The sequence below is a fragment of the Pleurodeles waltl genome, chromosome 3_1 (assembly GCF_031143425.1).
Source record: "Pleurodeles waltl isolate 20211129_DDA chromosome 3_1, aPleWal1.hap1.20221129, whole genome shotgun sequence".
Lineage (NCBI taxonomy): Eukaryota > Metazoa > Chordata > Amphibia > Caudata > Salamandridae > Pleurodeles > Pleurodeles waltl.
In genome coordinates this window covers 568,760,955-568,784,583 of record NC_090440.1, presented here as the reverse complement: position 1 = coordinate 568,784,583, position 23,629 = coordinate 568,760,955, and the positions used below count along the sequence as shown (strand labels likewise).

Sequence of the window (23,629 nt, the reverse complement as noted above, 5' to 3'; positions counted from 1 at the left end):
GAGGGTGGCTAATCCCTACGAGCGGGTGTCATAGGAGGACGAGGATGAGTGTTATATCCATGGTACTCTGCTAAATGCTTGCTGCGTTTTTTGTCCTTGGTCATGGTGAATCTGTGATGCCGGAGGTACTCCCACCTTCACAACAAGGCAAGACCCGCCAGCCCCCCGAGAGGAACAACATGGGCGGCACAAGCAGTCGGTCACCAGTTGCAGGAGTAGATGACCTCGAAAGGCAGGGCAGAGGTGTATGGTAGGTGTAGGCCTCTTCAGAGGGTAATGACTGCGGTCTAGGTTCAGGCATTCCAATGAGGATTCCGCAAATGGGCTACCGGACTGGGGACAGTAGGTGTATGTAGGACTGGGCTGTCCACTGGCTGCAAACTTGTGTGGGACTGGCAGTGCCATTATGTTTATCAATGTGTCTGTCCACTGGTCTCGACAGGGAGTAGACTAGATCCCCCAGACGGCAGTGTTGCCCCGGCAACTGGCGACAACATTTCTCAGCCAATAGCCCTTTGGTTATCTATGTGTGGTAATGATTGCATATGGCACTGAGATAAGAGGGCTTGGGGGCTCTGTGTAGATCAGACCCCATGATCCTCCGTAACTCCCAAGCGCCCAGCCCCTGCTCATAAACAAACTCTGCTATAAGTATCTAGTCACCCCGGTGTGCCTTTAAATGCAGTCAAGCATCCATATGAATTCTGTACTTCTTAGGCCTTAAAGGATGCAAACATCATGGGTAGCGGAACAATGTCAAACACTGCAGGAGGGCCAACCTTCCAGGCCCTGCTGCAGTCCAACTCAGCACTATGCTCAGTCAGGTGTTCTGCGCTGGACTCCACCGGGCCGGTGCACAGACATCTCCCACAATATGGACAGGACAGCTCCACTCACTGCGCCGGGAGTCCAGAGACTGACCCCGGCAAGCAGCTGCACAGAACTCCCCGGCACAAACTCAATCTCCTGTTACGCCGCCACCCGGATGACGGCGTGGGCCCGCTCCACACCCTCAACAATTCTCATCGGGGGTTCTACTGTGCACCGTGTCTTCTGAAACGTGGCAGGTAAACCTCTCTCCGGCCCGATGAGGGTAGACAAGGGGGGGAGGGGGGGAGAGGGCTGTACAGGATTAAAACTGAATGCCAATAAAAGGACTTGAACTTTACCCGCTTTTCTAAGCATCGCTACTGTGAAGGCATTCTGAACTAAAATTGTACTTTAACCAAATGTATGCGAAGGGTAAATAAGTTCCAGTGGTTCCCTGTAGGGCCACTGATCTTTTAGCTCTGCGTAGTAGGGCTTTTTTACCTGACCAGCACCACATAGACAGTACGTACTGCAATCTACTATACCCACTACTACTATTACTCATTCAAGTGGAGGTGCGGTAAACATATCACTACTACCTGTATATTGTTCCTATAATAATTACTTGACATTTTCTTAAAACTTCTTTTTTTTCCAAACACGTACTATTTTTTTATATATTACAAAGTGCTGTAAATTAATAAATGTCGGTACTTTTTAATAGAGTTTAATTTGTTTTACTTTGGAACATTTTTCAACATTTTCTAACACTTAAGATTTTTAGAACTTTTTCCAACACAGAACAAATATTATTAAACTTATTTTTTTATTTTCCATTCTTTTCTAGGGATAGGTAGTCCTTTTGTTATGTTAATTTAGGAGCCATTTTCTTTTTTTACTGCTACCTTTATATTTTAGTATATTAACACCATCCTTCGAGCTTCCAGGCTGGGGTTCCCTGCTGCTGTTCTATGGATAAGGTAAGAGTAACTGTTATTAACTTTTTCGCAGTTGGGGTGTGCGTTTAAGGTTAGTATAGGTTAGATGTCTTAGGTTGTAGCTTTAATTTTGGGCATGTACCGTGTTAGGCATTACGGTACTATGTATGTCTTAATTTAATGTTTTCCTAAAGTGTATTGTGTGAAAGTTATTTTACTTGTATATTTAAAGGGTTATCTGTTTTGTGTAGGTGGATAGTTTGTATTTTGTACAGAAACAAGTATTTGTCAAATTATGAAATATTTTCTTTAATTCACAAACAAAAACTGAAATTCACTGTATTTCTATTTATGAATATTCAGTTAAGTAGGTGTTGCTTTTAAGTCTGACTAGAGTCTGTTCTTGATAAAATGCATAGTTTTCCCTGATTAGTAAGCAGTATTACAATAATATTTATAAATAAATTATTTTGGTATGTTTTTGTTATTTGCAGTTGTATTTTAGTTTTAGCTACAATATTTGTACTTTTTGTAGTAGTCTTATTGCTGCGGATTTTAATTAAGCATTGGCTCATTGTGAATGTTGGTAATTTGCATTGTTGTATTTCACACGTTTTGTTTATTTCAATACTTGTTGGTAGCTTTGTCTTTTTTGTAATAGTTGTAGGAATTGGCAGCAATAGGTTGGCTTTGACCTAGTGTCTCTTTAAATGGTTGTGCCATCCTTCCATTGTGTTGTTTGTTTTGGCTTGTTGTGCCATAGTATCATCATATACATTCCACCACTGTATAGGATACTTGCTCTGGCATCTGTGACTAGAACAGCGAGTCTGCCAAACAAATTATCTTCAAACTACTCCTTTAAGGGGCTCAGGGCCTGATTTAGACCCTGGCAGAAGGAACACTCCGTCATGGGAGAGGGAATACTCTGTCCCAAATGAACAAGTTACTTGCCTTCGGTAACGCCTTTTCTGGTGGATACACTAGCTACCTGTGTATTCCTCACCTTACAAATTTTCCCAATGCGCCAACATTCAACGGAAATTTTCTTCCCAGCTCTGCACGTCGACGAGGACGTCACAATTGCCTGACTTCCACGTGACACCGTCTGACGCCATTGAGGCAATAAGAGGTCCTCGCCGGTGTGCTGACGTCAGTTTTCACCATTTTTTACCACCCTTTTTCCCTGATTGATATTGTAGTTAAAATAATTGGCTGGGTTATTTTAAATCAGATGCAGGAATGGTCCTGTGAGAACAATATATTGCACTTTAGCCAATGTGCTTTCAGAGAGTGACTGGGTACAGTGGAGCAGTGTCTTCATCGCCACCTCACTATTGGGATCGCTAGGTGCTGCACAACGCAGATGCTGTGGTGATTATGGCTAGCCTACCCATGGCTCTGCATAGGTTGGTGATTTCTTTTGTTGAATTTATGGCTAGCAAAAATAACAAACACAGAGCATTAGCGCCATAACCCGTGGTGGGGGTGGAGGCAGCAGACTGACAGCATGCATTGTTTCCCTTATGTGGAGGTAACGTTTGACAACTCTGGGACATTGGATTCTTACATCTCAGCCACTACCCTAAAGTTTTCTAGGGTGGTAGGAGCATTCTCTATTCTACCATGGCTAGTAGGGTGTAAAGCCTTGGCCATACTTACATTTATTTATAGTTCTCAGTGCATTTCTACTGACTGCTACACCCCAGGGGTTTGGGGGTTATACTAACACCAACCCCTTACAGGTCGAGGAGAACCACATTCAGCAGGAGTTTGCTGAATTAACCTCCATCTGGATTGCACTTTGTTGCAGCGAGCTAGTCTTGCCCTGCTGGAGGACTGCATCAAATGAACCCTTCCCTATTTTATTGTAGATCAGGGTATGGGTTAACCGAAAGGCGAGCTTGAACAGGTATATCATCAGGGATTGTCTGGAGTTAGGGGTTTAGCCAGCCGCTAAAAAGCCTAAGCGGAATCACTTTTGAAAAATCTTGTTCCCCCGGAACTGTTCTACTAGCCATTTCTGAAAAACAAGGAGGATAAAGAGGCTGTGAAATCCCTCTACTTTGCAAAGAGGTTAGTGTTAAGGGAGACTATTGAATGTGTTAAATCCTCCGTATATCATTATGTAAACCTAAAAATAAATGTTGGCATGAGGCTCTACCTCACTGTGGAAATGGAAAGATCACTTCTGTTCCGCTTTAGGGCGGGTACCATTCAATATTTGCTTTGTTTTCCTTTGAATTTACCAACAATGACCCTCGAGGTGCCTGCCCCTGTGATCACACCTCAGAGCAAGCGATGCTTCCTTTTATTTTCTTTTGTAAATTTTATTTGATTTTTGTTAACCACATATTGTTACCACTCTCTAGGAAGCACCAACTTGCTCATTGCAGGACTCCCCTTAGATTCCTGCAAACAGCACTTACAGCGGAAGCCTGATATCAGATGGGCACGGTTCTGTAACTAGTTGTCCATTCCAGGAAAAGTATGAATAACTGTGCTTCCTGTAAATTCATTTTTGCACCGATTTCATGGATCATGAGGATCAACTATATTTAATTAATTAATGTAGGACTGCCCTTAAATTTCTACTAATGGCATATACAGACACTGTTTGTTATTGGATGGCACATTTTTTTAATTAGCTGTCTGTTCTATGAAATAAAAGATCAACTGATCTTTTCTGTAAATGCACTTTGGTACTGTTTATATGGATTATGAGGAAAAACAGTATTTATTATATTTTATTATTTTATTGTATGACTGATTTTATCTTTCTTTTATGTATAGCTTTAAAAGTTCTAACTGAACTTAGCAGCCACATTTTTGTAGTCTAGATGTGTGCAATTCTCATTTAAGTACAGAATGGCGCTATCTTTTTAAGTGCTATGTTTTTTACGTGATATTTCCGGATTTCAATATTGTCAACCATGCAAGAAAACAGAAATGGGGTTTGGGAGCGGAGGAAAACAAGATGGAAATTAAAATCAACTGGAGGAAAACAGACAGAATAAACTAGGAACTGAAGAGGCAGGAATACAGGAAAATACCACAAACTGGAACAAAGGACCGACTTGCCATACTGTCACACTGTTGTAAAGCAACCTTCTTTGAGGCTTTCTTCCTTAAATACCTCTGGAGCAACCCATACCAGAAAAGGACACTACCTCCTCGCACATGTGAAAACAGTGTTGGCTGCAACAATGCTAGAGAAAGGCACTGTTTCCTGATACATGCTCTGTCCCACAGTGAGAACTTGGGGAAGATAGTGACGAACAGCAACTGGAAAAGACTGACTAACATTTTGTGGCTTTGGCATATTTCAAAGTTTTTTTCCATATAGTATTACAAAATGAAAGAGAAATTGTGAAAAACAGCAGGGCTTGTCTCTCCCTCGGAGTATTTTGTGTACCCTTTACTACAAAGGCTGTCAATAAACTCACATGACTTGACATCATGAAAAAGGTCTAGAGCAATTCATGTTTTTAAAACTCCATGTCCGTGCTACCCCAAGAGAAGCTGAATTGGAAAACACTGTACTATCACCACATGGGCAAGTGACACTACCCCTAAAAAAAGATTAAAATGCAGATTTGATGCCAATTTTGATTCCAACACAGGGAGGGCTAATGGATAGTTTACCCCACAATCTGTGTGGCAATCCCAGGCACCTGACCGTGTCTGACTTTCTAAAGTCCCCAACAGTTTTTCTAACACCCCACCATCCCCAGAACCTTGTAAATTGAGGGTTTTACCTCCGAAAGGAGCAGGAAGCTCGCTAGACACCCGGGATTACTGTTAAAAAGATAAATAATTTGGAAGGCTACCTACCATGGCATCAGGACATGCTGCTAAATGGACTTTAACAGATGCGTAAGAAATATCTGTTCGTGCGAGGTGCAACAGATAAGTAAACACCCGTTATGGTTGAGAATACATAGGCCAAATGTTATTCTCTCAAAGGGAGAAAACAGAAAAACAACAAGCGTTTCCAATGCAATGGGTCTTGCATTTGCTGAGTTAGAGCTATTGGTGTTGTAAATTCATAACTGGACTTTTCTTCCCACAATAACTTAGCAACCCTGTCTCATAATTTGGTCGTTTCCTGCTGCATATTTCCAGTGGCCCTGCATATAACTAAAGCACTTCCATTTACCTTCTTCTATCTGCATCTAAAATTGAAAATGCTGCAAGGATGGCAGAAAAGTACAAGTGAGGAAGGTGCATTGTGTCAAACAATAATGTAGTTATACTTGGAATTAAGTATGATAAATACAGAGCTGACAGCCTATATTCCAATCATGTTTGGGGACTGACCTTGGAGCTAAGGAAAAGTAATGCATTTATTTGCCTGTCAATTTGATTACAATCTAGTGTAGGGCGGTATTAGCCACAACAAAGAAGTGCATTGTGCTTAACAATATTATTTTAAGCCTTTGGATAGTAAATCACTTGGGTCATAAGTCGAATATGGATTCCTTTCTTCAGTAAGCAATGGTGTACACCTATCCTATTAACACCACTATAAGCCAAAACCCCAGGGAACAAATAAGATGTTGTATAATGCTACCGCCTCTGTAGTGTACCCCCTGTAGAATGCAGCAAAATTCTGTTCACTATATCTACATAAAATGACCATCAGCAAGATGCCCTGTATGTAAAGAAGAGCTATCAATCCACCTCTATGTGCATATTGCAAGTAGCAGAAAGTCGAAATGCCCCACAAAAACAGAAGAGTGCGATCTTTTTATGATAAAAGTATGGAATAAAGAATATAGGGCTTAGAGAGCAGCGATGGCACTAGCGCAAGAATGTCAGTAATCAAATAATTTGTAACAGAAACATTTTACAAACATGAACGTTGTGTTTTCTTTGCATTCTCCGTGTGCAGGGTGCAGCATGTGCAGCCCCTGAGCACGTAAATCTCCGTTATAATCAGTGCTTGAAATTGAAAAATAAAAGTGTGGGTATTCTGTATCAGAGTACCTGCTTGATTCTGAGAAGTGCCAGTACTCTCCAATGAAAAGTATTACGTTTTTCTTGAGAAGTGCACGTACTCTCCCTCTCAAAATTAAAAAGTGCTGGTACTCAGTACCGGACAGTACCGGCCCATTCAAAGCACTGTTTTTAATGCATTTATTGTAAAGAATGATGCATGATGTCCAGGCCTCGCTGGCTCCCTGTGCTTCTGAGGACAGGAGACATCTAAGCAGCAGTACTTGTAGGTTCCAGTGCCTAGAATAGCGGCGTGAACTGGTGTGAAGAACAGCTGGGGGATCTGCGGGACAATGTGTGTGAAAGAAAAGGCTGCCCTCCTACTGCTAGCATTCAACCTTTGCAGAAGAAGGAGGGGCTAGGCCAGTACCTTTTGTGCACTGAATTGCATCCCTACTGGACTGGTAAGGTGGCAGAAGGGAAAGGGACTGGGCTTTCTTACTATCAGCACTGCTGAACCAGAAGGCAAAGGGAAGGTTCGGCTTGTTTTAGGCTCGAGGGTCCAAGAGGTCTCAGTCCGAGCCACAGCCAGCCAGGGATCGCACATATCGGGCTTGCCTGTAACCCCGCTAGTGGACTGCTCTAAGTGAGAATACTGAACTAAAGTACACTAACTGCGGTAAACTGTAATATCGTTGGATTTATGAAGTGTTTCATACCCCTCTCATAGCACACTAAGCCCCAAAACAAAGGAAGGCGCAGAGCCTTTCCACTCCATCCTCCAGCCTGAAGCATTTACTCGGAAAGTGTACTACTACCGCTGCTACTAAATTTCCACATCCTAGAAAAAATGCAAACAACCAGCAACGAATGGGACAGCAGTGGAGGAAGGGAACTTTTGTTAACATGTCGATATTGTTTATATCCTAAAGGATGGCTCATAAACAGAAGCAGCCCAAATCTCGGCTAAAGTACGTACAGAGCTGAAGACTTAGGAACTAGGTGAACCGGGTTCGAGTATTGGTGTCGGCTCTGCCCTCCAAAAAAAGCAGATCGTAACAACTTAAAAAATAAACTCATAACAAAAAATCTGTTCGCAATGGTTGACCTCCCGTTGGTGAATGCATACAAGAAGCACAGCCCACATGAAACAACAACCCTAAAGAAAATGAGAATTTTTGCTAGGTCGCTACCGCCCTCTCCCAAACGTCTCTCTGCCATGGGATTAATTGTTGTTAAAGGTAAGTTCTAAAACTGCAGTAAAACTATTTATAGCTTGAAAACAGACAACAAATATTAGGCAGTGTTGTCAAATGTGGGTTTTAGTCACATGAACACGTGACGTTTCTGCCACTTATGCAGGAAAAAAAAGCACACTTTAAATCACCCTGGTGCATGTTTTTTTCATAGGGTAAAAATGCCTGATGTGGTGTGCGCAGTTTAAAACTCTTTGGGCCATATGTACAAACACATTTTCCCATAGACACAGAATGGGTAAAAACCATTTGCTACATCTGGCCCTTTGTCTTTTCAGAGGTTAGCAGCTCTAAAAACGTATCTGTTAGTGTAACGCCAATGCCGACCACTGTCAGCTTTGCCCTTACAGCTCTGGCCTACTTCAGTCTTGGACATATCTGCCGTGTAGAAAAAACACGTGCCGATTTAAAGTGCCAAGGCAGCCATGAGCACGAAGGAGAGAGACAGTAGAAAAAAGTAGTTAGCTCACAGTAAAATTTATAGTCAATCATGCAATTATCAATGTAACAGGATTGTTGTACTAGGCAGTAACAAAACCGCCCCAAGGCGGGACAAACGTAAAGCATGTAGCAATGACATCAAGGGATTTTTGAAAGGCAAGCCCACAGAATAGAATACAACAGGACGCAAGCCCTTGCGCACTCGACCTAAAAAACCCTCAACTATATCCAAATTTAATGTCACGATTCAGGAGTCACGCCAAATATCAGCATATCATGTATCTATGAAATATGACATTGGATACACAGGGAGGTGGGGTGCCCACCTGGTGGCAGCCCGTCCCTGTGTACAACTAATGATGTTGACCTCCAGGCTAGGTGAGCCCAAGTTCTACAAAGCCCAGCTGAAGAGGAAAGTCTCTTTAACTTGGTACTGTGGTCTCAGGGTCTGCTTTCTCAAATTTGCAAGGATTGCAAAGTCAAGTTTCTCCATCCCCACTTCATCTCCATATGCAGGAGGGAACAACTACATTCAGCCCATGTCACAACCTCCTGACACCATCTGTTTATGTGAAGGGCTGCTCTCCTGTTCCAGTTCATACCAATTTGCCTTTAAACAAGGATGAAGGCCAGGTCAGCAAACCTATTTGTGTCCTTCTGGTCTTCTGGGTGCGACAAAGCACTTGAGACACATCTCAGTGATGCAATCAATATTCCTATGTGTTCGTTGATAATTCAGCCATGTAACCTGTGACCAGTATGTTTTAGTTATGGACAATTCCATGTCAAGTGGCTGAACTTTACATTTGTCAGACTACATCTAGAATACTCAACTCTAGCCCTTGGAAAGTATTCATAAGATGTGTTCATGGGCAGGATAGTTCCTATGAAGGTTTCTGAATTGGATCAACTTAAACCTAGTGTTGTGGGACTCACGTTGAGCTGTCAGTAGGATTATTCCCCACATGATCTCATCTATCTCTTTTCCTACATCTTTCCATTTGACCCAAAGCTCTGACAACATAGAATTCTTTGCTGTAATAGAAACACAGCAAACAACAGAAAGTGCCTGCCAGGGATGCCATGCAAATTGCACAGTATCTAAAATGTGTGAGCAGTTCCTTCCTCAAAAAGGTCTCCCACTCTAGTGCTCCCGCCTCCCTCCAAATATCCAGTCCATCCCAGTAACTCCCAAGATGTAGGCTATGAAGGCCTGAAGGACAAGTTACTTACCTTTGGTAGTGCCTTATCTGGTGGAAACCATATCTAGCTGCAGATTCCTTACCTTAGAATTTGGTGTGGAAAACTAAGGGCCCTGAAAGGGAAAACCCCTATCCCTAAAAATCCGTTCACAAAGCGGGGAGGATGGGTGGGTCGGTAAGGAATCTGCAGCTAGATATAGCCTCTACGAGATAAGGTATTACCAAAAGGTAAGTAACTTGCCCATCTGATGGAGACTTCTAACAGCAGATTCCTCATCTTAGAATAAATAACCAAGCAATACAATCCCCAGAGGTGAGTCTGCGGACCAATTTCAAATGAAGAAGTCCTGCAGGACCGAACTAGCAAAGTGCTTATCCCTATGGACCTGACCATACAGGCAGTAGTGCTTTGTGAACACGTGCCAAGAGGTCTCCAGTGCAGTCTGACAGATGTCCAGGACCGGTTTTACTCATTCTAAAGCAGTGGTTGCAGCCTTGACTCTGGTAGAACAAGCATGCAAACCCTCAGAGGGTTGCTTCTTAGCCAATGAGTAGCAGATCTTAATGCAGAGCACAACCCATCTGGAGATGGTTCGCTCTGCGCGGCCCCCCCTTCTTATTTCCAACATGACCCATGAAGAGTTGGTCGTCTACTCGGAACTCTTTTTTTCGATCAAGGATGAATTGGCCTACATGAAATAGGATGACCACTTTCGGAAGAAAGGAGGCTTCTGTGCCAAGCACCAGTTTGTCAGGATAGACAGTGAGGTAAGGAGGCTTGGATGGCAAGGTCTGGAGCTCACTCACTCTTCAGGCCGATGTTATCGCCACAACAAGGGTTGTTTTAATTGTAAGGAGCCTGAGGGGACAATTATGGGGACTTGAAAGGAACGCACATAAAGAAGGTTAAGACAAGATTGAGGTCCCACTGAAGCATGATAAATGGTGAAGGAGGAAAAAGATGTACAATACCCTTGAGAAACCTATTTACGATAGGGGATTTGAAGAGGGATGGCTGGTCAGGCAACTGCAGAAAAGCATAAATAGCAGAAAGGTAGCCCTTGAGAGTGCCTAAGAGAGAGCCCTGCAGGGCGTAGAAAGTATGAAAACGAGAACTTGTGAAAAAGGGACAGACAAAGGATAAATTTGTCTTTCTGAACATCATGCCACATTTATTTTTCCAAAGGTAGGCATATACCGTCTTGGTAAAAGGACGTCTAGCTCCCAAGATAATAAATATAAGAAGGCTGAGACTGGACAGGTTCCGGTGGGGAACACTCTCCTGCTGCCGCAACAAAGATCCTCCTGAAGGGGCAGCAAGAATGCAGGCTCGATGGCCATGCTTAGTAGTTCGAGATACCAGACTCGCCGTGCTCAGACTTGGGCCAGGCCGTTCTTGATCTTCTTGAGAACTCTGGGCAGAAGTGGTATGGACGGAAAGGCGCACAGGAGGCCTGAGCTCCACTCGAGACGAAAAGCACCTACAAGCGAGAGCTGCCTTGAAAACATCATTCTCTGAGGTGCCAAACAGATCTAACCAAGGCTCTCCCCACTGCTGTAGGAGACTTTGCACCACCCCCAGATGGAGACATCATTCGTGATCCACTAGGTGCCTTCAGCTGAGCTTGTTTCCCTGGTGTTCAGAAAGCCCGCCAGGTATGGAACCACCAGGGATACACACTGATCTTCCAGCCATGTCCAGAGGTGCTGGGCCTCTTGACAATGGGTCCATGATTCCACCCGCTCTATTTGCTGCAGTACCACATGGAGGTAGTGTTTCCTGTTTTTTCCGTGAACACCTTCTCTAACCTTCCCTTGATGGAGGGTAGAAAGGCTTTTATTGCCAATATGAATGCACAGAGCTCCAGCAAGTTGATGTGGAGTCCGGATTCTGCTGGACACCAGAGTCAGATGGCTACCCTATCCCAGAAGTGACGCATCTGTCACTACTGTGAGATCTGGTTGGGGAAGGCAGGGGTCTGTTGCTGACCTAATCGTGGATCGTTAGCCACCGCACCAGGTCTTTCACAGTCCCGCTGAGATCTGGACCATGTTTGAGAGTTTTCCTTGATGCTGTACCCACTGGAACTTCAGGTCCCACTGCAGAGCCCGAATATTCCATTACACATGTGTTACCAGCAGGATGCAGGAGGCCATGAGTCCCTGCAGCCTCAGAGTCTGTCTCAATGAAATCCAGGATAGAGGCTGAAACATCGGTATCATAGCCTGAATATCCTGGACTTGCCGTTCAGGAAGATAGGCCCGAAACTGCACTGTGTACAAAACAGCTCCAATGAAAGGGAGTCAGGTGGGACTTCAGCACGTTGTAGTACAATGCAGAAGGTCCAACATTACCATGCAGTCTCCCGGATACAGGGCAGAGAGGAACTCTCTAACATGAGCCTTCTGAACTTCTTCTGAACTTCTTTCTGAGGAAGTAGTTGGGGAGACGTAGGTCTAGGATAGGCCTCCATCCTTTTTGGCACCAGAAAGTAGTGGGAATAACAACAACAGCCTACTTCTGGTGTTAGCACCCTCTCTATAGCTCCCTTGGCCATGAGAGCTGAGGCTTACTGGTGGAGAAGGGAAAGATGGTACTCTCTCAGCCTGTTATAAGGTGTAGCATGAGGGTAAGGGTGGTCACAAAGGGTAGGGAATAGCTCCTTTGGACAATCTGCAAAACCCAGCTGTCCAAAGTTATGGACTGCCAGTGGAGATGATGGTGAATTCTAACGCCAACTGGATGCCTGAGCTGGTATGTGGGTAGATTATGAGGGTTTGGAGGCTGCAGTTGCCGGGGAGGTGGTGATTTGACTCAACCACTGGCTTACCCGACTCAGGAGGTTTATGGGTACTGCGCCCTCAACCAGGCAGAGGCTGGGGAACATGCATGAGACAGTACTGGGTAGGTACAGGCGCAGTTGAAAGTCCCCACCATAGCCATAAAAGGAGCAGAAGGCAGATTGAGGGTGACTTGGGGCCATAGAAAGTCCCAAGGACCTGGCTGTATCCTAACTATCCTTAAAGCGCTCCAGCGCTGAATCTGCCTGGTCTCCGAAGAGATGGAAGCCATCAAAGCGCATGTCCATCATGCCTGCTTCAGGGCCCCTGATGACGAAACTGCTCTGCCCAGTGAGTTGGTCATGTCAAGTCCACAATGGATGGTGAACTTAGCTGCATCAATCCCTCTAGGCAACATCCTGGCAGAGCACAGCCTGGGCATCCTCTGGGACCGTTGTCAACACTGGCGCAACTGTATTCCACAAGAGTGGGAATATAGTTCAAAAGGAAAGTGAAGTTCACAGATCACAATGCCAGGCTGGCAGATGAAGACATCTTCTTCCCCAAAGTGTCCAGCCTCTTGGATTCCCTGTCCGGGGGTGCGCTAGGGAGGTCACCAGGATTTACGTGGGGCATTGAGGGCTGGACCACCAAGTTCTCTGGGGTAGGGTGTTGGGTTAGGAAGTTTGGGTCTCCCAGTGCAGAACGGTGGCGACGGGCAATTACTCTATTCACAGGAGCCCCTGTGCTGGGTTTGGACCTAGTCCCAAGACCCCAGAAGGTGGTCACTGAGGGCTTTGTTAAACAGGAGTAGCGGTTCTGAGGGGGAAACACCTTGTTGCAGCACCTCTATCAATACATTAGTCTTGATCGTCACCGAAGGCAAATGTAGGTCAAGGACCCCAGCTGCACTATGTACCACCATTGCAAAAAAAAGCTTCCTCCTCCATAGCCACAGTAGGGGGAGAAAGCATAATATTATCTGGACAAGTATCCAGTCCACTGGCTTCACCCAGTTCCTCACACCAGTCCATATCAGGATCTTCAGGGCTCAGTGACCCCTCCCATTTTTCTCTCAATCCCAGCCCATAGGATAGGGCTCAGGCTCTGACCTGGAAGGCATGGCTCCAGCCAGGCTCAGAAACGGCATTGATGGATGCCCATCAGAATGGGTCAGTGCAGCCGGTGGGTGCTGGGAGCACTGGCATTAAGACCTGCGTCAGGGTCAATATGGCACAACTGGCGCCAGTCTGGATCCAGGAAAAGATCCTCAGGGACCAACTGGAGCCGAAGCCGCCAGTGTGCAACAAGAAGAGGCCCCTGCCAACTCTACGGGGCCTGAAGGTGCATCGGAGGGGTAGGCCCACTCAAAAATGAGGCGCATGGCCTCATAAAACTCCTCAAGTTAGACGGGGGTTGCTCTGACTCCCGAAAACTTGGGGAGGTGCAAAGACAGCACAGGCTCTAACGTAGAGCCTTAAGGGCTGACGCCCCCACACCTCATCAGCCAACGGACGTGGAGAAGTTGAAGGCCTCTTCAACTTCTCCTTATGACAGGACTTACCTTAATGACCCGACAACTTAGGGTGCTAGGAGGATCTTGGATTCCAAGACCTCTTCGTGGACCGGGACCTTGAACGTCGCAGTGTCGCACACCGAGCTACCAGGACTTTGAGGGATCACTCCCTCAAGGCCTTCGGGTGTATGGGGCAGCAGTTGGAACGCAACTTTGGGTTGTGGTCACGCTCAAGACACCACAAGCGTACAAGATGCAGGTCTGTCACTGACATCGGACAGTGACAGGCACCGCAGGGCTTGATGCAGGCCTTCTTAGAAGACATACCTGCCACACCAGGGGGTACAACCTCAAAAATATTCAAAACATTGAACAAAAGTTAATCAAAAAATGACTAGTGGGAGCTCTTCTCCGGATCAGCACAGTCTTACGCGGAAGGACAATAAATGACGTCAGCACACCTGGGTGGCACCTATATAGGTGCTGCGGATGTCACTTCCAGCGTGGATGATGCCAACACACACACACGGAGCCAAACAACGCCACCTACCGCGCACATAAGGGTTTCACACAAAAAAATCTTCCAGATCCAGTCTGACGCCTGGAGAAATTCTAAGGAAAGGAAACTGCAGCTCAAAATTGTCTATTAGATTGAGAACACTTTGAAGCATATGGGGTCCATGTACTAGTTTTTTAAAAACATTTGCCCTAACTGTAATCAACCTCACTTAGCCCCCACAACTAGTCCCCTTCCTCTCTTTCATCTTAAGGAGAGTAAACATTAAATCAGTTAGGGATGGTGTATTTATGGTAAGCTGGTCCTTTCTCCCACTGTGAGCAGGTATTCTTTATGTTGCCCATTGAAGCTATGTTGCAATATGATATAATTCATAGTCTGGGGTGACGAGGTTCCCCTCCGTCTGGAGAAGTTTACGTTTTTTAATGCTCCCACACCAGATCAAACAACATCCTATCCAACTCACTGAAAACATCCTCAGGGTTAACGGATGCGAAGTGTTATGAAGAAATAAAAAAGCCTTAGTAGAACCACTATTTTGGAAATGGCCATCCTCCCTGCTACTGACATGGGCTGAGAAGACCTCCAATAATTGAAGTAATTACTCATCAAATACTGATGTTCACCGGTTCTGCTACTTTCCTGTGGATTTGAACACCTAAATACTGAAATGTAGTGGGCTCCCATTTAATTTGCTGTAAGTGGGATAGGAGCATGTCCACAATCAGACCTGGGTGTGATGCGAATACACTGCAGTTGCTACAGTGTATGTTGAAATCTGAGTTACCACCAAAGGTGTCCAGGGCTGCCATTATCTGAATAATATGAGCTTGCACATCTGCCCCGTACAGGGTCATATCATCAGCATGCAGTGAGATGACGTGAGGGTCACAACTATCTTCTTATATACCATCAAAGGTGGTTCCTTGTTGAATTGAACTGGTAAATTACTTCATCACTATAGCAAACAACAATTGAGATAGGGGGCATCCTTGTTTAATGCCACTTTTTAAAATGTATGCTGCAGGTATCCCCCTGTCAAACCCACTCTGTCTGATGAATCAGCGTAAAGAAGTGTCACTCATTATCAAATCCCATACCCAATCCCATTCTCTTCATTATATTCAAAGAACAGTTAATTGAAGGTGTTGAATGCTCTGTTGGCCGAGCCTTCCAGAATCTCAATCACAGCTGGCTTTCCAACCAATGATAAACCTGGACTGGTCCAGATGAATTAATTGAGGCATGACTGGTAGTAGTCTATTGGCCAGTGCTTTACTAAGCTCCTTGTAATCCACATTTAACATGGAAAGTGGTCAGCAAGATGTTGGGGATCTCTCCTCAGTTTAGGTAGGGTAACCACAATTGCCTCATGTAAAGTGGGTGGGAGTGCTCCTTGCTGTCCATTCGTATTTACCTTTTCTACTAGGGTAAGGGTCCAAATATTCCTATATAGGGAGTAAAAGTCCACTGGGAGAACGCCCGAACATGGAGTTTTCCCAGGCACCATTTCTTTCATTGGCTTCCTGAGTTCAACCATCACAACCACCCCGCCCATGGACTCCAAGATCTCCGAGTGGACCCTAAGGAGATCAATACTACGTAGCTATGCAAAAAGGATCTTGATCTGTGAGGTTATTCACCCCTGCACAGGGCTGCTCAGAATAATTCCTGACTGCTTTGTTAATCCCTAAGTGGGAGTGTTGTTGATCCCTGTGTTTGTTCTGATGGATAAAATAGGTGGCCCTTGCGAGTCAGCTTTTAATAGCCAGGCCAGGAGATGCACCACCTTATCACTTTCATTATGCATCCTAGTTTTACATCCCATCTAATGAGAGCATCTCAATATGCTCTGTGAGCTGTGCAAGATTTTTGTGCTCCTCCACTAGAGAATCTCTAAGCGATGGGTCCATTACCACCAACTTCTCAACCTCTCATATCCTATCTCTTGGTGGGCAATGTCTTTGGTTATGGTACAGCAAACCCCTACCACATGCAGTGTCCCTAAAAATAGCTTTTAGTGCTTTCTACTCCACTAAGATTGAAGCTGACATACTCATATTTTCTGTCAGAACGTTTTGCAGCACCTCACCTGTTTGTTGCCGGAAGGCTTGATCTTCCAACATATCTGATTGCAGTCTACAGGACTGAATAGGTGTGCGTGGCTTTTACCAACCAACTGTTAATAGCACTGAGTTATGGTCAGACAGAGTCTTACATAGATATTCCAGTTAGTGACCCAGGGAAGCATAGAAGGATTACACAAGAACTTTTCCAACCGTACATTGATTGTAGACTGCAGAAAAAAAGGAGTAGTCTCAGCTCAAAGGTTATGTGCACTCCAGCGACCAGTTAGCTCCCAATGGGAGCTCACCATCATGGCTGCTGTTTGGACTGCTGGAGCTGTTGGAGGGGAAAGTGGTGGAAATCAAGGTCAAACAAGCTTTTGTAGTACCCTCCTATCACCCGCTGGATCTGTAATCTTGATGGTCTGAAGTTGTTGCTTCCGTTCTTGCAGAGTTTACCTCTTGCATTGTTTTGTGGGGGGATTCCACTCTGTCATCCCTCCTTCTTGGGCCTGGATGTACTCCTCGACCATCTGGGAATCAGTGAACAAAATAGTTTTGCTGTTGTTTAGGAACTTTAGTTTCACAAAGAATAATAAGGGACATTTCACGTTTATTTCTCTGGGCCTTCATTTAACCTCCAGGAATGAAGTGCTCTACTGCTAAACAGCAACCATGTAGTCTGGGAAAATCATTACCCTGGCACTGTCGATGACATTCTCTCCCATCTGTGTGGCTCTATGGATGATTGCATCCTGACCCTAGGATTCAGTACCCGATCAACAAGAGGCCTGGGAGGTGCGCCCAGAGTGGGGGACCAAACTGGGACCTGGTGGGCTTGTTCTAGAACGTAAAAGGGTGAGAAAGCTTCGACTTTCTGCATCTGTTCTAGCCAAGGTTTGAGGAAGGACACTATGGGCCTGATTAAGACTTTGGCGGAGGGGATTACTCTGTCCCAAATGTGACCGATATCCTGCCAGCCAAATTACGAATCCATTATATCCTATGGAACTCGTAATATGGCGGGCGGGATACCTGTCACATTTGGGACGGAGTAATCCCCTCTGCCAAAGTCGTAATCAGGCATGTCTTTTCCTTCTGTCTTTTCAGGAAGTCCGACACTGCGAATGTTATTTCTGTGGGCACTCCCTTCTGCCTCCTTCACCCTGTGCTTAAGTGTGTGACCATCTTGGTCAGTTTCTTTCGTTGTTTGTCATGGGGTAGGGAAGTCAACTGTAGTTTACCCATGGTTGACCCAATCTTCACTTCTCTTTCGGTGATCTTGTGGCAGTCATCTCTTAAGACATTAAGGTCCACTACTAATGTGTCAATCAAGTGCTCTAGATATCCTTTAGTGGACCTGATCACTGAGAGAATTAGGTCAAGTTTATCCTCCTGCACATTGGGTGGGTGTACTCTTGCTGATCTTGCTGAAGACAACGCTGCGCCTGATATATGCCTACTCTCTCGAAGTTCTATCCACTGCGCTCGGGGTGGGAAGTCCCTACCAAAGGAGACCAGCCTAGTACCATGTTAAGGCTGTCATGGGCCAATTACAGTCCATGGTAGTTCATTAGTAGACTTATGGTTGGGTGTCAGCACCCAGGCTTCACTGCCCACAGGTGTTTAGTGTGCTTTTGGACTGTGGTGAGGCGTTGTTTCTATGTTACTATAGGATGCCAGAGATTCCCTTGCTGCCCACAGTCAACCGGAAGGTAAATTGTAGATTCCAACAGATTTTGGACGGCCCTTTATATAAATCTGCATGAGAAGAAGGGTGTTCTATAAGTTTCTGCACTGCAGAGGGAGGAGTGGTTTCTGTTTTAATATAGGACGCCTAAGGAATAAATATTGACAGGTTTGTAATGCAACCACTTCGATGTGACCCCTCTTTAGTCAGTTCACTGGGGAACAAGGGTTTGTTCCTGCAATTCAACTTCAGTTCTCTGTGGCCAGGCCCACAGGCCCCATAGGAGGGGAAGAATTAATCTTATTGAGTCTTCTCACCCCGTGCAGATAGACAATGTACTGTGCACAATATGCCCCCTTTGCTCAGCGGCCATGAGGGACCCTCAGCACCACTTTCTCTTGTCCCCTTTTTTTCTCTTGAGTCCAGGATAGTGATTAGTTGGCCCCATTAGCAGGAGAGACATGTGGTACTCTGGGAGAGGCCACAGAAGCAGAATGAGTGACCCAAGCCGCTTCCAGGGTAAATTTGCTCGAAAGTGAATTAAAAAGGTGGCCTACATTTAGGTCTTAGCCACCTGTTCAGTCGGGGCCTCCGCTGTAGCTGTATAGAGAAGCAGGTCACGGTAGGGACCGGCTATTCCCACCCCAAAATCCAGCCCCAGGCAGGCCCCTATTGTCTCACCATCTCTCTCCAGACAACAGAGTTTTTAGCTGAAGGTGGGTTTGCTCTCCACTGATAGCAGGTGTTCAATCAGGCCCAGTGTCAAGGGCTGGGTCATCTCTGGAGCCCCTGTCAGTACTCCACTGGGCCGCTAAGATCACATGGCTGCCACCACAGGCAGGCCTCGGGTTTGACCTCAGTCCTGAGAATCTGGGAAAGATGTAGTGGCCTCTTGGGCCCCACACCAATGACCAGGGCAGAGTAAGGGCTTGGTCCCACGGTGACAGTGTCCATGCATCGCAAGGGTAGTACACTCACCTCTTTTGGGACCCCGGTGGTCTGTCGCTGCTGCACTCACTCCACAGGAAACCTCAAGTCTGTTGCCACAAGCATAGCAGTACATCACCATTCGTTAAGGCCACTCATGTCAGGGACTCAGAAATCTAGACACCGTATGGCTGCTCACAACTGGCCTCCAGATCACCGGGACAGCACGTCAACCATTTTGGTTTCCACAGGGCCTAGGTGCTGCCGTCTATTCGAACCATTTGTTTTGACTCTCAAGAAATGGCGTCCCATTGGGATTCCACTCTGGTGCCAAAAAGAGACTCCCCACAACCCAGGTAAAGGCGCCTTAGGTGGCTAACAGGATAAAGGAGATTCTGGTCTGGAGATCCAATGAATGCATCACATGCCATTGGGATCCAGCCCACAACTTTTCTTCATACTCGTACTAGAAAATATGAAGAATTATAGACTCTTTAGGGAGTGGTAATCAGGGTGCTACAATCCGACTGGTTAAAGTTTAGTTGTTTTCAAATTATGTGAATATGATAATAATGTTTTTCATCCTTTACAGAGTATGTTTAGTATAATATTGCTCTCTGGATTTTACACTAAGACGTTCGGTTCAATGATGGAATTAGTGAAATATGTGAATCGATGAACGTTGCCAATACTGAACAGCTTTAGACAGATTAAAGTAACTTTTTACTTACCCCAAATATGAGAGCAGTATGGAGTTTAACAAAATACATATTGGAGGAGATTTGCGCAATCCACCACAAAAGGTGGGTAAGAGTGGCTCTACAATAATATACCTTAGCCCACACAATTAACCATAACAAAAGAACAGGAATAGTTCTAAAAATACATGGCAGGAGAAACAATCTAAGAGAATAAGCAGGAATAGATCTTTAACACTACAATAGGCAGGAGCGAAGAGTCACAACCTTACCCCGCAGAATAAATACACCTTGAATAAATGAGGATGAATAGGTTCCCAAAAAGATACTTTAGACAAGACTTATCCAGATCAGGATTGCAGTGCAAGGATGAAATAAATACCGTTCAGATTGCATGAGGAAATGGTTTTACATCGCGTAAGCCAAGCATGTGAAACTGCCACTTACATGTAGTTATTCCGGAGAACATGTCTGCAAACCGCGGGTCACGCTCTTGGGCGAAGATAGGATCCTGCTTATCCACTACTGGTTTCGCCCCTTCATGCACCCCAGTTGCCAAGTTGGGAACTTGCACCTTTAATCAAGGTAACAATCATATGTTAATACTGGTGAAGTAGTACTGTTATAATAAAAGTTATAGTTAAAGAGTGGCAATCCCTTCTTCCAGAGTGCCCGGCAGCTTTACAAAGTTTTAATCTAAACTGCTACAGTCCAGCAGATGATCAGCATTTAATGTCAGGGCCTGATTTAGGATTTGAAGGGCGGGTTATTCTTCACCAATGTCATGGATATCCCGTCCGCCATATTACAATTTCCATAGAATATAATGGAATCTTAATACGACGGACAGGATATCCATCACATTTGTGATGGAGTAACTCCATCCGCCAAACTCTAAATCAGGCCCTGAATCACCACTAACAGAATTCAAAGCAGTGACTTGAACATTTTAACATACAGAAATGTTGAATTTGATAGCAGGCTAAGCACCCGGTGGTCACACACGGTCTTTTAATTTTTGTTTGGCCTCCAGCATTATCCTTCTGTATTCAGTAATATTTCTCCCGTGCCTGTCTTTAAGACAAGTCACTTACTAAGTGGCTGTCATATACATCCTTTGCCATCTCATAAATGCGCTTTAACATTTTTTTTTATGTTAGCATGTCTTTTCTAATCCAAGTCTCATATAAGGCTTTCATGTTCTAGAAACATGTATCAATTAAATGCAACCTCTTCTAATATTTTTATTTCTAAAATTTGAATATCTATTTCATACCCACCACTCTTCTGATGCATGAGCCCACCAAGCTGTCTCAAACGGTCAAAGGTCTCTGACCAATTCATATCTGGAACTGTTTGTGTACTGACAGGTTGGTTCTACTTCTCTATTCCAGAACTACAGGTCTGGCAACTGGCTAGCACCTTTACTTTCAGTGCAGTGTGCAACCATGTATCAGTCTCTTTAGAGACAGCACATTCTGTGATGGGCATTACGTTTGAATTCAGAAAAAGTAGTAAATCTCTGCACACATGGAACATCTTGCAGCATATTACAAATACCATAGTTTCTTAATTTCTGCTAATATATAGATAAGATGCCAAAGGTGAAAACATTTGCTGGTTTATTTTTTTTAGATTATTCTAATTAACTTTTTAAACTAGATTTTCCTCAACACATCACACCAAAACCTTAAAAAAGAAAAACTTAGCAGACAATAGTACTCCTATGCATACACAAGTCAATTTTGTCACTGCTACTTTAGGATTCAAAACATGACATTAACTGGGCCGAAGCTGCCACTGTCAGTTAGGCAGTACAATGGTTAGGAATGGGAAAATACATTTTAAACATTTCCTAAAAAAGTGATTGGCTTTATGTGGAGAAAAGTGTAGGGTTCATACATTCAAAGAAAATACCCAAGATGAAGAATTAAGAATACTAGTAATGAACATTTCCTCCTCATGGTATATTTTTAAGCAGTAGTACAGCATAGCAAGCTCACCTACCAACTGTATGCACCGCTCTCCAAATGCCAGGAACTGGATGTTTCAAAGGGCAGCAGTTGTTGCCTTTGCTTTAGTGCAGTGAACCTTAACAGTGGTCTCCTCACTTTTTGGCAACATCTATTCAGCTATGGACTGCTCATATGATAGTAATCCTGTGACAAGGTATCTATAACTGATAACAGGTTAGACTTATGTATCTCTTCAATCTTGACCAATCAGTACATAACCGCATAACTGTGAGCATCTATAATTTCCTATCAAGTGCACTATGTCTGCAGTGCTCTTAATGGAAATGTATCAATGAAGGGCGGGGGGTGCAGAGGAACATCTGATGCTTGCATTGGAAGCTTCTCCCATTGACAAAATTATGAGGGTCGACTCAGAATTGTTTCTGCATCAGTCCGGTTAGACAAGTCAGCTCTTGGCGTGGTTTCCCTTGCCTTTTTGCTTCTGACCTCCTGTTTTTGATCCTGTGCTGAATTAAATTTTTGCTGCCTTTAGGACTCTGGGCACTTTACCAATCCTGACCAGCGCTAAAGTGTGAGTGATCTAAATGGTATTGGTTTATCCATGGTTGGCATATCTGATATACTAGTAAGTCCCTAGTATAGTGCACCACGTGTGCCCAGGGCCTGTACATCAAATGGTACTAGAGGGCCGCCAGCACTGATTGTGCCACCCACATGAGTAGCTCTGTAAACATGTCTCAGACATGTCACTGCAGTGTCTGTGTGGGCAGTTTTAAACTGCCATTTCGACCTGGAAAGTGCACCCACTTGACAGGCCCAAACCTTCACTTTTAATACATGTAAGACACCCCTAAGGTAGGCCCAAGGCAGCCCCATGGGCAGGGTGTGGTGTATTTAAAAGGTAGGGCACGTACCAGTGTGTTTTACTTGTCCCATTAGTGAAATGCTGCTAAATTCGTTTTTCACTACTGCAAGACCTATCTCTTCCACTGGGTTACATGTGGATAGCCTCAAAATATCTTTTAAGTGTAATTTCCCATTGGGAGCAGATAGAGATATGGAGTTTGGGGTCTCTGTACTCACAATTTAAAAATAAATATTTTAGTGAAGTTGGTGGAGCACGATGCTTGTTTCCAGTCCATGGAGGACCTGGCCTGGCAGTTCAGGTTGGACTGTTCCCATGGGGAGCAGGATCAGGGCTGATTTGCATACGGCTGGGTCCAACGTGGAATGGTGTGGTAAGCAAAGAAACAGATTTAGGCCCAGATCTGTGACTGGGGGTTAATGTTTGACATTGTTCAGCTTTCTGTCCATCATCTCTTCTTTTTGCATTTGTCATCTAAAGTTGAAAAGCCAACAAATCTCATACCTGAGCAGAACTAAGAATAATGCCTTCACACCCAATGTGAGGTAGAATTTGGAGGTACGGCGGCCTCTAGGGAAAGAAAGTAGTGTTCATTGTGTTTGTGTGTGGCTTTTACGTGAACAGGCTAGTAATGTGAACATTCTTAAAGCTTTCCAATCTATGTTTACCATTGCACTGCTTTCTATGACTAAAATAGGACTCCCAACTCGACCCTGGGGATAACAGAGCAAACAGAATACCATGATCTTGGCTACAGTGAGTGCTGAGAGCAGGAACTGTCTGTGCCACAGCCACCAAAGAGTGAAAAACAGGATATAAACCTGCCCGTAACTAACCAGGAGAAGAGTAAATTATATCACCCTTGCCACAGCTGCAGCCTGGATAAACACGTAGGATAACACCTGAACCACACTGGCAGTTACAGAAAGCAGATCACAGGACAATGCCCTGACTGCAGCCAATGCACATAACAGTACAGGTGATAATGTGGTAAAGGACAAAGCATCA

At 44.6% G+C, this 23,629-nt stretch overlaps 1 protein-coding gene across 4 annotated transcripts in view; it reads right to left on the bottom strand.

Moving 5' to 3' along the window:
- Positions 1–23,629, bottom strand: part of ARNT2 (aryl hydrocarbon receptor nuclear translocator 2) — a 684,205-nt gene that overhangs the window by 133,225 nt on the left and 527,351 nt on the right. For all 4 annotated transcript variants that reach the window (XM_069222996.1, XM_069222993.1, XM_069222994.1 and 1 more), the window contains one exon: positions 20,228–20,354. In XM_069222996.1, the coding sequence (XP_069079097.1) occupies positions 20,228–20,354 (127 nt within the window). The remainder of the gene's footprint in view (positions 1–20,227; positions 20,355–23,629) is intronic.